General features: G+C 31.0%; 1 protein-coding gene across 3 annotated transcripts in view; it reads right to left on the bottom strand.

Annotated features, from left to right (window-relative positions):
* Positions 1 to 15,971, bottom strand: part of LOC105194341 — a 73,548-nt gene that overhangs the window by 7,794 nt on the left and 49,783 nt on the right. For all 3 annotated transcript variants that reach the window (XM_026132209.2, XM_039447716.1, XM_039447714.1), the window contains exons 2-3: positions 1,490 to 1,675; positions 56 to 203 (exon numbers count right to left, since the gene is read on the bottom strand). In XM_026132209.2, coding sequence (XP_025987994.2) covers positions 56 to 203; positions 1,490 to 1,675 — 334 coding nt within the window. The remainder of the gene's footprint in view (positions 1 to 55; positions 204 to 1,489; positions 1,676 to 15,971) is intronic.

Raw genomic sequence — 15,971 nt, 5'->3', positions numbered from 1 at the left:
GAGTTCATTGAAATATGGTCTTGACGACATTTGTTACAGTTTTATGTGTACGTACGTAATTGTTCCTTTTATAAAAGCAGACATGACTGCTATACCCAAGCCGCTTCCCGAGACAATAAAAATTTCAACCAATTCTCTTTTCCTCTTGAAATATTGAGCCACCATCAGTGTGCTGCAGTCTCGCGTCATTCCAACCCCAATCCCTATGGGAGAAAATATACTGACAGCTTAAATCTTTCCTTAGTTTGTTCATAGGATCCGATAGCAATATCGTTGCTTTCATCAACTATACTGTGCTTTCGAAATTGATGCCTGTAGTCGAGTCTCGCGAAGTTCCGCATGACAGGGAAAGTTAGGGTGAAAATGGATGGAACTAATACTAATATTAGTAACGAATATGGACATAAACGAAAACAAAGAAAGATGACAGGGAACTAAAATAAACCAAACATTTGATAATGTGGTCCCGCACAATTTGTGACGTACATTTTTTCCTCGTAACTATCAAGATATTGTTGTACCGAGAAAACATTTTTCTAATAAAGAATTTTCTTAGAACCATATATTACATTATATTATATTACATTACTGTAGGTATATAATTTTGTATTAAATATTACATTTTTTATATTTAAATAATGATTTTATAAATAAGCTAATAATATTATTAAACTTAATTAAATTGTTTCTTAGATTAAAAAATCGGATTATCTCGAACATAAAAATAATATAACGGTAAATATTTTCTAGAACTACAAGAAAAAAAATTTGATTAAAAATGATTTTTTAATTTTACTTATATGTATAAATACTTTAATTAAAAAATTTTTAACTTGCAAGTAAATAAGCTAACTAGGAACCACTGAGTAAATAATTTTTTTGTATTGAGTACAATTTTTTTTATTCAAGTTATTTTTTCTTTCAGTGTAGCTATCATAGAGTGAGAGAGAGAGAGGGGGGGGGGGAGAAAGAGTTTATGATACTATTATTACTTATAATGTATCATGTATTAATTATTATTATCTTATTAATCAAAATTAATAACTTATAAATTTATAAATTAAAAAATTAGATAACAATACATAATTAAATTTATATTTGCTTGAACCACTTAAGAACGTACCATTTAGAAACCATGTTTGTAATAGAGGATACGTAATAAATAATAAAATTAAGTATATGATAATAAAATATATCAATTATTTATTAATTTTATAACTCAAACATAAAAAATTAATTAAAGTATATTTAAAAAAGTTTTGTAAAAATCTAGTAGAATATGTTAATAATGTCTTTAAAAAAAGTGAATGATTTAAAAAAAATTTGACATACTGCTTTGTTTATTAAAAAAATCTCCATATCTTTAAGTTGCTTACGTATCTTATTATATGAATAATTTTTAAATTTACAATTGTACAGTGTTACTTATAATTATACTACTGCAAATACAATTTTTCGGAATTCTATTAATGTTATAAGCTTTACTTACCGACTACGGTGCCGTAACTGAAGAACAATTGATGAAATTGCGTGGCGAAGGAAGTGAAGAGGCAACCGAGGGCAGTGACAAGGCCGCCCAAAACTGCCGTTACTCTCGTACTTTTTCTTCGACAAAACGCTATAGTAACCGGCGACACGAGCAGGGCGACACCCGTCGACATTGCCCCTAGCCATCCTATAAAACAGGAAAATATCGTGCGGGCAAACTTTGCTTAATCACGCAATATGTAGATAACGCTTCGAGATAGAATAACTCAAAGAGTATGATTATAGGAATATGGGGTGGCAACTACATATAATTATATTCCGTACAATCTCGCATCCAATACTACCTAATAATACGATATTCTAGATTCTTATCGTTACGGGGATATGGATGCCGTATATGTATTTATCTGTATACAATGTGAATTAATTTCGCGAAAAAATGTACGAGATAGGAAATCTCACGGAGTTGTTATTAACTTTTTACGGAAATCAGCCAGCGGCGCGTCGTTGATCGACGATCCCAAAGGAGATATAACTCTCGCGTATCATTCGCAATCTACCCCATAATAAAAAAGTCAAATCACGTGGCTATTCGCCAAGAAAAGGTTTTGATCTTCGTATCGTAGATAACAGGATATTTCGACTGGCGCCCGTTTCTCATTTCGTCTGGCATGTTGTTCTCTGCCACTTTTCTCTCTATCGCTCACGATACTATGGTTACTATTTCATTTCGTTCTTTTGTTCGTTTCTTGCCTTTAATTTAAAGTTGATGCGAGCCATCCGTTCTCGCGTTTATTTGACGAACAACGTCCGTCGTGGCGAGGAACGATTGATTCACGATTCGCGCCGATGCATTTTTCTTGCGGATTTCCGGGTGACAAGTTGGTAGTAAAACGGATTTGCTTTGCTGGCTGTGTATTTCGCGGCAATAGAATCCGACGAATCTTTTCCGTAACCGATACTTTACGATCGGGGGGATAAGTCACGATTGGCGATATATGACGGCGGGGAATATTTGTTCTCTGCATCGATTGACTCGCTGTTTTTGGATTTCATCGTGAGTGCTTGGGAATAATGTGAAAATAGATACCTCGTGATGCATTTGATACTTAACTGAAATATTTTTTTATGAGCCAAATATTCAACTTTTTCTCTTAGTGTATTTTTTCCCTTTCTTTTTTTTATAATTTTATTTTTTTATATTATCTTTTTTTTCACCATAAGTAAGTGGGTCACAATTTTTGTCTAGTACCTTCAGTCTATGCAAATAGATTAAATATCTAGCGACTTCATGCATTTCCTTATACGATTCGCGACCTTATTATACGTTGTTTATCTTCTAAATAAGCTATTGCCGTATTATACCCCAGATACTTGGCCAGTCGGAGCCAATGAGGTTTACGCGTTGTCATCCATCGCTTCTTAAATGATTTATGGTAGTCACGACGTCCAAAGAATTCTCGAGAAACGCATGACGCACTAACAAATACGCTCGTACTCTTATACTTTATTCTTTCCCTTTTCTCCTCATTCTTGCTGCGACGTGTTTAGCGCGTCTATCGCAACCATGAAATCCCATCGATAAATCACGTCTGTCTCAGGGATAAAGCGATCTTTCCGCGGACGCTTCTTGCATCTACTTGAGCTCTGAAGCAGCATAGGAAGTCCACGCGCAAACAATAATAGTTTGCGTCTATTTAAATTATCATAAATTGTATAAAGAATATTAAGAGATATATCTTAAAGTGCTAGGTTTATATTCACTTGAAATTCTTGCTTGTAAATATTTTAGCTGCAAATATCTCAATTTTTATATAACATATTTACAATTATTTGAAAAATTAAATAATAAATAACAAACATAAAGGTGAGAAGGCTTATGTCGGTCGCAGAGAATCTTATTATTTGTGCTGAATAATAAGTTTTACAATTTCCAATCTGTACGCAAACTGCGCGCTGCATATTTGTCGAATTTTGAAATACACTTATTGTATGAAGTCGAAATACATAATATTATAAATTAAATTATGATGAGCAATTTAATAGTATTGATGCTAAGAAGCATCTGTAAAATATCTCCTTCTTGAACAAATTGTAAATAATTATATTGAACCTTTTAAAAAATTGTGTCGGATGCTTAAATTGGTTAGATTAGAATGTCAACTGTTTGCAGCAACATTATCATGCTTGGGCGTTCTATATAATTATTTTGATGGATTAATAGAAAATTATTTTCTATTCTGTATTTAGCTGAATTTTTAAATGCTGCAGTAAAATTGTTTTTTCTGTGTTAGAGAATATAAAAATTATTATTCAGCATTAACAATAATTTTATTTATTATTAAATAGTAAATAAGTTTAGGGAATTATAAAAAAAAGAGAAACAAAAAGAAAATCCCTTGCTAAATTTTCGCCACGCAAATTTTTTGTGGGCATAGGCAAATCGAAGAAAAATTTGTGCAGATAGCCTCTCAAAAAGCGTCTCAAAATTGCGATCTCTTGCACATTTTCTATCACCCGCCCGCGCACGCAATTATTCCTCTTAAGACGCTAATTAATACGGCCTCCGGTAGGTATTAAACCAGCACTCGATAGCGATAAAACCGTTTTAATAGCGACATCGGACTATTAAGCGGAAGCGATTAAGTCGCTTCCGCGGAAAACCGAGGCGTTTAATTAATTCTCACCGGTTTCATCGATACGCGAGCTCATCAATCGCGGTGAATACGTTTTATTACGGGAGTAAGTAACAGCCTGACAGTTACGGAGACAAACAGGCGCCGCGCCGCACCGTGCGCGCGAGAAAGCGCAGTTATTAATCTCACTGTAGATACAACGGGACGACGGATGTGTGTTAAATATCGCTCGCCAACGGCGGTGACTTGTATACGTGGAAGCATCGTTTAAGACGTGCCTCTCGCAAGATCTCACTTTTTTTCCTTTCTGAATGTCGACGGAATTCCTGCAAACGTCTTGGAATTCCCTCTTGAGTGAGGAAGCAAATGTATCCGGATTCGTCTTGGGATATACACAGGCTGTTTCTGCTGTTATCATTTATAGATCGTTGACGAGAGAGAAGGAACGTGAAAGTTGTGGAGAGAGATTTGTACGCGGAGGGTTATTTCAGAATACATCAAATGAATTGAAATGCCCACTAACAAGATAAAACTCGTAAATCAGTAATATCTTGTACAATCTGAACATAAATATACATAGCAATAGACTTTTTAGTTTATATTGGTTTATTGTTGAATGGTGACGTTTTGTTTCAATCTCGAAGATATTTGTACAAGAATAACTTTTAATATTTTGAAGAATTTTTTTTTACTGTTTTACATCAGTATTTTCATAAGAAAAAATTATCTTTATGGTACAATATAAAGAGGGTACCCTTATTGACTCAATCATGGATATCTTGCGTCCGATCGCTTTTTCATTTATTTAAAGTAGTTTAATCCCTAAAAATTCATGAACACATTTTTAAGTTTCTGGAATGAGTATCTTCTTTTTTGGGGAAAAAAAATGTGCTCCGATAGGACAACATTTATTAAAATATATGATTAAATCTTGCATAAAAAAATTATAATTTGCAATTATGTAAATATATTTACAAAAATAGATGTAGAAGTATTACCCTTTTATAAAATATTGATAACTGTTGGCGCATATAATTTTCAAAATGGTACTTTGGCAAGATTATGACGATATGTCGATTCTTAATATTTGCAAAATTAAATTTAGAAAGAAATTGTTTAATAATTGGAAAAAATATTTTAACTGTATTATATATGAAACAAGTAGAAATATAATTAATCTATATACATGTTTATGAAAATTTATAATTATTTCTAAATTATAATATGGAAATATTGCAATATGAAATATTACATATTTAGTATTTTAAATATAAAATTAAGTAGTTTTTAAAACAATTGTAAAATATTTATATTTACAATTAGATTTGTTTGATTTTGGGTAAATGTTATTTAGAAATTTTATTTCGATAAAATTTCTGCGTTATGATGCGCATTATTTTAGCGTAGTTATTGCAAAATTTTCATCAATCTATGACACTATTATTGTGCAATATTCGCACAATATGCCTATTGGGATAGTTACCTTTAATTTAATTACCTTTAAAATTTCCAGAATATTTTATGGATAAAATTTGGTCATACAAGCAATATCGATGATTTGACTGTAAGAGTTAAACTTTCCGTTTAAATAAGTACTTTTAATTGCACATTTTTTCTGTTTTAAATTTGCTAATAACTTTATAATACGTGTTATGTGGATGTGAAAAATATACAGAGTAGAACAATTTCTTTAAGACCTCTCTAGAATTCTCTAATAAGTTCGTAAAATTCAAGAGGAATGTTTGTCGCTTATTATGTTCCACGCTTCGCCTACACGTTTCTTCTTTCGCTACTTTTCACGATCAAGTTCAGAATTCTTTATTGAGAATTGCGAGACCAACGGGTATTCTTTTCACCCTCGACATAGTCTTTTTCGATGGGAGTGGGTGAAATGATAGCGAGAGTGAACTGGCGAGAGCGAGAACAAGAGCGACTTCCATCAGGGTCAACGACTTGCGGACTGGTCGGGATTTTAGTCGGCGACTCTGTCCTCGCAAAGGATGAAGAAACTTGTAAGAATCCTTTTGCCTAGCTCTCGAAAGAGCGAAAAGAATCGCTGAAAGCGGTGCAAGTACAATATATATACTATACGTTTCTTATACTTGTTTTTCAAGTGTTCGCACAGTTAAAAAGTTTCCAAATTTCTGTGATTGGATAGAATAAAAAACGCGATTTAACACATATGTATTTATAATATTAAAATATACTAAATTGGTCAAGTGTAGTTTTATTAAATTTTATAGTTCAGTATTTTGTTAAAACAAAAAAATAAGTGTGATATTTTTTTAGAAGTGTCATTATTTTATAAGAGGCAATAGTTACAATATATAATAATATAAGACAAAATATATAACAAATTAATCATTGCAATTGTATGTATTTTAATAAAAATATTTAGCTTTATATACAATTCAAAGTATAGTTTATCTTGAAACGTTTATAATAATTTAGAACGATAGTCATTGATTATTGTTTTTTAAATAAATGTTGCTCAATTAGAAATTAAAATGACGGAAATATAAAATCATATATGATTATATAATTTGCATTAATAAGGTAATAGAAAGTTTTTTCTCAAACCCTCTAGACATACTAAAGGATTTAGCAATAATATATTCTTTATTATATTCTTTGAGATGGGATAAACTAATTAAAGCATTTTTTACTTTTCTTCAAACGCTTCAAAGATTCTTGTTACAAAACATAATCCATTTTTTTTTTTTGCTTGGCCCCTCATGGAGAGAGATTCCTGTTTTTGACTCATCATTAAAATTACAGAACTTTTTAAGAACGTGATTTTACATCGCAGAATTAATGAAACTCATTAAGGCTCAAAGATAGCAACACGCAAAAACATTAAAATTAAATCACAAGCAGGTTTGCGTTTACGAGGACGATAATAATTCGTGACGTAATTCTTCGTGAGTAATAATACGAGGCGAGCTCTTAAAGAGGCAACTCGAAAATGCTGCTGGCGCACCGCAGCGTTGTGTTTAGAAGTATTGGAAACCACTTGAGAACACGACCTTATGTTTCATTTCTTTCTCTAGGATAAAATATTGAAAGTATATTTTCGACGTTTTGTACTGAACGTAATATCATTTGAGTATACAGACCTTTAAATATATGAATTTAAGTTATTTTTATAAAACTTGTATTATATTTTCCTTAAATATATGATTAGAAAACTAGAATTTATTACTTTCTGTTTTCTATTTTATCAACTTCAAGCAAAACAATGTTATCAAAAATCCTGCTTTAAAGGAAAATATATGCTAATAGTACACACATACTAATAATAATAATCTTATAAAAGTCCAAATTGTTTTATAGACTTTTTGTATTTATTTTTTAACATAGTTTTAAATTATTATTTTTTATCGTCGCTTTTATTTCGTCTATAATTATTAGATAAAGAAATATTTTATTATTTTATCTATAAAATGGTTACATATTATTTTTTATTCGCGAGAAGGAGATGTATATTGGCCTATATTTAACAAGTATCAAATTTAATTTTCTTAATTTGTGTGATGTACAATTAATTTGAAATGAGATATCATCTTCTCTAATGAAGTTGAAAATATCGTTAATGATATTTGCACATTTGTCGTATCACGTACCTACGTTAAGAAGAGTTTGACGATATCGCTTTGTTCCATCGAGCAATAACCAAGCTCCGACGGCTCCGTGTATTCCTGTGGCGAGAATTTGCACCATGACACTCGTCACAACGATGACCCAACCCCAACCATTTTCGGGATAATAATGTTGTTTTATGGTGAAACGCGCGGCATACCTGGCATGAGATTCAAAGATCACGTCTGACCGGTGTCACATTACACAGTTGAATAACTTTCACGTGGAAAAATATAATTAGATTTTATTATCAGATTAATGAATAGTCTCACATTGACTTTGAATTTAAAAAAAAATAGAAGTTGATATCATGTAGATATCAGTTTTCAAATATTATTTGATAATAATTTTAGAATATTCTATATTAATAATTGTCTGATACAGATTTTAAATTACGAACCGGATTAAGTAATTCTTATGGACTTTTTGTCGCTGAAAATAAATTTTTAAATAAAATTGCTTTATCATATTGTATTTTTGAAAAAAAAAAAAAAATGGATTTAAAATGACACATTTTTTGGTACTTTGATCTAGATAGCTAAAAAATGTGACGTGATAAAGCAATATTTACGAATTTTTTTTCAGCGATAAAAAGTTTATAAGAATCACCTATTACATTGGTTGCTTTATTAAAAAAAGTTATAGATAAATTTAAAGAAAAAAAAATAGTAATAGTTTGCTTATATGTATAATTGTAATAATTATACTGTATTTTATATCATTTTGCAATATGAGTGTAAGTAGTCGTTTTCGATATATTTTTGTTTATTAAACACGAATTGGTAATTCAAATTTATTACACGATTTTGTAAATTTATCGTTTTTGGCCTTTTGATGATATTTTTTTTCAAAATTATGAGGATGGATATTCAAATTATAATATAAGTAAACCATTTTTTTTTTAAATCTATAATTATAATTTTTTGAAATAGTCAATAGGTGATACTTATATATTTTTTATCGTTAATTACGAATCTATGAATGAAATTGTTCTATCATATCACAATTTTGAGCTATTTAAGCAAAAGTATCGAAAAATGCCCTTTTTGATATTTAAGATCAATTTTCTCAAAAATACTGAATATGATGTGATACCTAGATCCATTTTATTTACGGATTTGTTTTTAGTAACAAAAAATCTTTAAGAATGGTCCGGTTTGTGGTTTAAAAAAAATTTAAATTTGTCGGACAATGTATTAAGCAAACCAATTTCTTCAATCAATGTGAAGCGACTTGGACTTTAATGAGAAAAAATCATAGATCGATACACACGACGGATTCAGTTAAATTCTCGATTTCATGTTTTATTCAATTTACTCTAATGCGGGAAAATCACTTCTGTTTGCAACAGTTTGTACGTTCAAACCTAGGATCAGGATTCGCATCTTCCTCAATTCCCTTAGGCGCTTGAAGCGACACTATCCCCTCGCATTCCCCCGAAAAGGAAGGTTCGCCGAGTTCGCCGGAAATCGCGACTCCGCTATCCTCGCAAGCGGGACCTTGAACGACAACTCTTCCGTTGCGCTCACGGTTCTTCATCCCGTGATTTAGAGAACGACTATTTTCGGCACCAATAATAATCCGCGACTATTTTCTTCATATCGATGTAATGTGCATTTTTATCAGGTGCTTCTTGCTCGTCATCATACAAGTTAATCGATCACTTTTAGCGTTCCATGTGTAGTTGAAATTTAAATGTCATTCGCACATTCATATTTTCAGGTGTTTTTAATTTACTAAAAGCCGAAATAAACATTATAATTAGATTATGTTTACAATAATAAGAATACTTCAAAGTAGAATATTTGAAAATTTCTGTTAAATAACGGATATTAAATTAATCAAATTGAAATATCAGTAAATTAACTTCAAATATCAATTATCTAGATTTTGTACAAATTTTTATCTATTTTATTATTTATTTTTATTATTAACGATCTATATAATAAGTAACGATCTAGAATAAGTAAAACGATTCTTAGGCAAACAATTTTTAGAAATTAAATTAATTTTTTATTATCTCTCGTGATATCATCTATATTGTACTTCGCGATATTTAATATTAAAGAGACAATTGTAAAGGATGTTAAGAGACATTAAAATCAGAATCAAAGGAGTCAACCAAAGTCCGTGAGATAATGCGCATTTCTAGTCGTAAATTTCATCGTTATAGTGGCGTTCGTAGCATGTTCTATGGTTATATACACATGTAAATGCATTATGCTAAAAGCAAGGCAAACAGGGTTTATAAAGGAAACCTAGGGGACTTGCAGAATAGTGAGCGGGAGGCGGATACGAATCTCGACATAACCGAGAAGGAAATAAAGAAGGAAGGAAAAGAAAAAAATGAGGCTGAAAAGGAAAGCAAGAGACGGGTCGAAGCACGTCGTGCTTTTAGCACGACCAGTCCTGCTAATTCAGCGATTGTGTAATTTCGAAGAGAGGGTAAACGACCCGTAACTTCGCAGCGCTTCGAACGACTTACGCGTTCACGTATATCTCGCATTTAATATTCCTGTATTCAAGGAAATTTGCCGTGACTGTTGCGCGCGATAGAAACTTTTTCTGGAAATGCTTTCTCCGGTCCCGGAATTAAACCGCTTCGACGTTTCTCCTTATTTGATTGGATAAAAATGGTAGGAATTTTAAAATGAAGCGGAATTTTAGAACTCGGTCGCGTCTCATTTTACGTAAAAGTTTGTCCCAAGCTCTATTAATTTTAAGATATTTTAATACAAATGAACACTAGTATCGAATATATAATTTATTTAAATTATTTAAGTTTGAATGATTTAAAATATGGCATGTGAGAAAAATATTTTGTGTTTTTGTTTACATTTTTATGTTTTTGTAAAAAGAAAACATTTTCTAAATATTTTTTCCTGATATTTATATTTCTTTGAAACTTTTTTTTTATTGCCTTTTGTTCAGAAAGTCATTTTTTAAAAACTCATTAATTAATTAAAAGGAATTAATTAATATTAAATTACATGTTGTTCTGAAATATTTGAATGCTAGAGATGCCATTTGAAATTTACTTAAATCATTTATTTCTTAATTTAATTCTCAATTTATTTATTAATTTAATTCTCTGAACCCAATACTGTTAAGTTACTTATTAAATCATTTATATTACAATCGGAGAGATTGAATGCAACATTTTGCCAATGCGAGTCTGGGAAAACTCAACTATAATTTGCGTGCCGGTAACGTTGCCACGATAAAAATATAGCCATACGACCAGTTTCAACGTAAGGGGGTCAATGGTGCTACGTGCCGCGGGATCTCGTCGAAACAATGATACCCGAAATGTGCGTGGCACCCGTCACGATCACTTTACTGGAGTTCTTCCGAAATAACAATCTCCCTTTTCGCCAGTTGACGATCTTTACAGAAAGTTTTATTTCAATTTTATCGCTTAGTTGCTGCACCCTGTCCTATCGGATACTGAATTATATTTTATTATCAGACGCAATAGACTCCTCCAATTTACGTTAATGATTAATCGCGTGATTTTTTTATATTGACAAAGATGATCTATATTTTTATATATTGAATTGAGACGAGAGCGATGCACACGGACGCGTTAAACTTTTCGAAATAATTGTTTGTAGTGGCGAAAATTTATCCGCACGTTTCTCGTATCGCGTGTCTCGATCGGAGAGATCGTTGGAACGCTAGATGAGAGACGCGTTGCCAAACGCCGACTGGGTTCATCGAGATGGATCAGAAGAGACGCGCGCTTCGCGAACTGAGCTTGCGTAGGGGAAGTGAGTGGACCAATCCTCTCGTTCCCCTGGGTTCACCACGTGCTTTCGTGGGCAGTGGGTTCGCATGGGATTTACTATGAGGCGAGATAAAATCTCGATGTATTCGTAACGATATTATTTGTAACGGTTTTTTGGCGATTGACGTAGTTTTATTGTTGTTATGTCTATGCTCGAAACGTGATACATTCTGAATAGAGTTGAATCACTGCGAACTTTTTTCTTGTAGAAGAATAATATAAAATTAATTTGCCGAAATCGGAAGCTAAGTGCAAGCTTTGACTTGGCTTCTTCAGCTGGATTAATTAATTACACAAGTGGAAATTTTCTCGAAAAGCGCGCAACTATGTACAAGTAAAAACTAATAACTTAATTGAGGCTCTGCTAAAATCAGTGCTAAAATCAGTGAAGTAAAATTGCCAATAAGTTCTTGTGTATATAAAAATTTATTGTATTCCAAAAGAATGAATGTTTCTATCCTAGTTTTGAGTCATCTTCAATGTCGAAAATTAAATTATATTAAGCTTTGTTAATTAACGGTTGAAATTTCCGTGGTAATAGATGAAAAATATTGCTCGTATATATGAAATCATGAATTGCTAATTTTTTTTCTGTGTAGGATTGAAACATTTTTTTTTTTTTACAATAAATTTATATATACACGAACATCCGATGTTGACTCTTATTAGGAATTTTATTTCTCTGACTTTATGTACAAGTAGTAATAGTTCGAGTAAATTTAATTTTCGTGCGTGAAGTACATTTCATTCTCGTGAAATTTCTGATACATGATTTGCTATTTATCGATTTCAAACGAAGTTTCAAGAAATGATAATAAGAAAAGAAAATTTAGAGCAATTTGAAACTCGTTTCTGTAATAACGAGTGCTATAAAATTAAAAATTTTATCACTACGAAATCGATCTTGTCATTCTTGAAGATGGGTTTTCGCACGTTCGAAGTATTCGTTGCACGGTAATTGTGCAGTTAGAATACATTACGGACACAGTATCGGTTTACGATACGTGCGATTACGTCCTGATACGATCACATTATATAGCGATATGATCACTGCGTAATTGAACGGTTTAAAATATGCATCGGTGCTTTTGTGAATTATGCAAAATGGAACCACGAGTAACATTAACCAAAAGTCGCACGTCGATTACAAGTGAGATACGTTTAATCGATACGCGTATTGCTTTGGCCACCCGGAAATTATTTGCCATTTACGTAATGAGGTGTGTCGAGTTCTTTCATAACTTTATTCCGACACGTAATTTGCGACAATATGTCATTCGGCAATTTATTTAATACATTATAAAATAATCGCTCAAAAATGATGAATGACGTGTTATCAAAAAATTGTGATAAATACATATTATATTTTGTATCTGTTATTTATTTTTTTAAGATAATTAAAATAATATTATTTTTTAATATACATGACATTAATTTTATTAAAATACAGAGTGACATGTCATCGCGCAATGATACACGATTCTTCGATGTAGGGTTAAATATCCTTTATTAAATATTTTATTTTCAAGTTTAGAATTGTTGTGGAGAGAAAATTATTCCGCGTAATCTTTACAAAAGAAACTTACTTTATTCATTTCGTTAGAAAGTAACTTTAATTTAATATTAATAGTTTACAAAATTCAAATTAATCATGTGAAATATACAAAAATAATATGAAATGTGAAATTGATAAAGATAAAATCGTTATAAAATCGTTTCGAAAGCAATAATTCAAGTGTTACGATAAATCGGTGCCAAAGAGACTATCATCGCCATGGCATGAGTCGTGGCGGCATAAACGCGATATATAAGAAAAAGTTTTGACGGTTTCACGAGCACCTTTTGTTGCACGCTTGGGTAGGCGTTGATCATCTGAAAGATCGTAGCGTTCTATCTGTCGCGACACTATACATCTTGTTCTTTGATCTTTATAGTGTAATATAAATTAGAATTTAACGATCTTTTTATGCGATAATAATGTTAGAATGATAATTTGTTGATTTAATACGTTAATATTTACTATTTAATGTTTCATTCCATTATTAAGTTTTATATTCTATATAGTAGAATTGGCGATTTAGAATGAAAAATAAAATAAAATAAAATATTGGGTCATTAAGTATGAAACTTTACACATGTAAATATCAAGATATTCACATGTGTAAAGTTTCATACTTAATGACCCAATAAATTTTTTAAATTTAGATTAACTCATAAGAAATATATTACAAAATAAATATTCTGATTTTTTTAAATTTCTATTAAAATATATTTCTTTTAATATTATATTTAATTTAATATTATTTTTATATTTTAAAATATCTCTTTTTAAAAATTATTATTTAATGAAAATTATGATCTGATAAGTGACTAATATATTTTGTTTTAAATTAATTATTATAACAAAAATTAAAAAAAAAAATTTTTACATAACTTTATCATTGAAATTTGTTGCGACTGTTCTTTTGTAATTATTTCGAATTGATTTATTTTGGATAAGACACACTTTATCAACATAACTACATTTTGTTGGGGTGATTAGATGATAACATTTAAACAGTGACCTGAAAGACTTGCTTATTAATCACTTGAATGGGCCATTTATTATCTTGTTTTTATTTATTAAATAAGTTTATATTTTGCGCATCTTTACTAGGATTAACTAGTAAAAAATAGTACATTGTTAGAGCGATCTTATCATGACTTTAATACCAATTAGACATTAACTACGTTATGCATTATTACATATTTTGCGTATGTTTTGATAAACCGTTCTTTTCCTGAAATTTCGTAAGATATATGCATGAAAGAGCAAAAGGTTCTATAAATCTGTTTTATTCCGGATGAACGCGAATCGCACATTATAAACGATGCTCAACAATATTTCCTAACATTGTTGCAACAGGACACATTCAAAGGGCTAAGTAAGAAATCAGGGTTGTTGGTAGTCACGATAAATATCATTCACCTCGTTTCGTAGATCGCTCTTCGAGATCGTTAGGACGGCGTCGTCGCTGACGCCTATTTTTATCGCGGAACTACGTTGCAGCTGTCGAATCACGGGCCATTATAAATCCCACGCGAGCCACAGCAGGATTTTGTCATTTTAAACTTTTCTCGAACTTTTCTCTTGCCTGATTAATCACGTTGTTGTCACAAAACGCATCTTTCCGGAGCGTTTCAACGAGATGCCCTATTCCCGCAGTCGTTTTGACGAGATCGAATCATGTCGGATTTTCCGATGATTAGAACATAAAATCCGAGCGCCCTGGGCGACGGTGACAATATGAGCCATGATTTTATTGCTGTTTCTGAAAGGTGCTCGTTCTTTTTCGTAGTTCATCGATTTTTTTCGTGCTTGTGTTCTGATCTGGAATTTTATGATTCACAAAATTCGTAAATCAAAAGATTTGTGTGATACGTACGTCTTAACTAAACAATCACACAAAATAAACTAAATTTCATTGTCGTTGTTTATATCAATAATTAAACATAATTTGAAAGAAATTTTTTTTTCTTGATTTTTCGTTTTACACTGTTATAAAAAATGCTGTTAAATTTAATGTAATCGTAATGTAAGTAACGGAAGCAAATTTCAAGTAAGTGCATTGAAAACATTTAATGTCAAAAGTACACTAAATTAAGAACATGCACACAATATATTTTTTCAATTATAAACACATTAAATTTAATGTACTTGTTTAACTTAAAAGTACATAATTTTCATGATTTTTATGATATTTAACAATGTAACGCAAAATTATTTATTATTAACGGTCTCTCGTTTTCAATAGAATTTCTTAATACGTTTAGCGAAAAAGGTCTTGAAACGAGAAGAAGTAACATTCGTCGCATGAGTTACAGTACTGGACAAAATAAATACATCTTTCAACAAACTGAAGTTGTTAATGTAATTATCTTTTTATAACAAGCAAACAGATTATTAGATACAGGAAAATCAAAGCATTTTAAAGTATGAATAAAAAATATGAAGTAAGAAAAATTGTACTTAATTTTTGGTAAAAGTTAATTATTTGATATTGTTACATTTAATAGTGGACAAAATAAATCTTGAAAGCTGTATGTTTTTTGTTTAGTATGTATAATATTATTATTTGTTCGTTGCATTTCGATAAGAACGTCTTAGTAATTCGCCACGTAGCAATGAAGCAAGTGGAATTATCAGTCTTTGTACATCACTTAGGTTTAAAGAGTTCTTCTCTTATTCCTGTTAAAGATTATGAATTTAAAAATTCTTATATACAGTATGCAGATTTAAACTTGTAACCTGTTATTCTCACACAATGGAGGCGGTCAAGTTAACGCTATAAATGTTTTGGCGCATTTTTTGATAAGTCGATTTGTAAAATTCTTTGTTGTTATTGGTCAATCAAATGCTTCGAAGCATTTGTAGCGTCAAA

The sequence above is a fragment of the Solenopsis invicta genome, chromosome 1 (assembly GCF_016802725.1).
Source record: "Solenopsis invicta isolate M01_SB chromosome 1, UNIL_Sinv_3.0, whole genome shotgun sequence".
NCBI classification, from domain to species: domain Eukaryota; kingdom Metazoa; phylum Arthropoda; class Insecta; order Hymenoptera; family Formicidae; genus Solenopsis; species Solenopsis invicta.
Note: the sequence above shows the minus strand (reverse complement) of the source record. Positions and strands in the feature narration are given on the sequence as shown.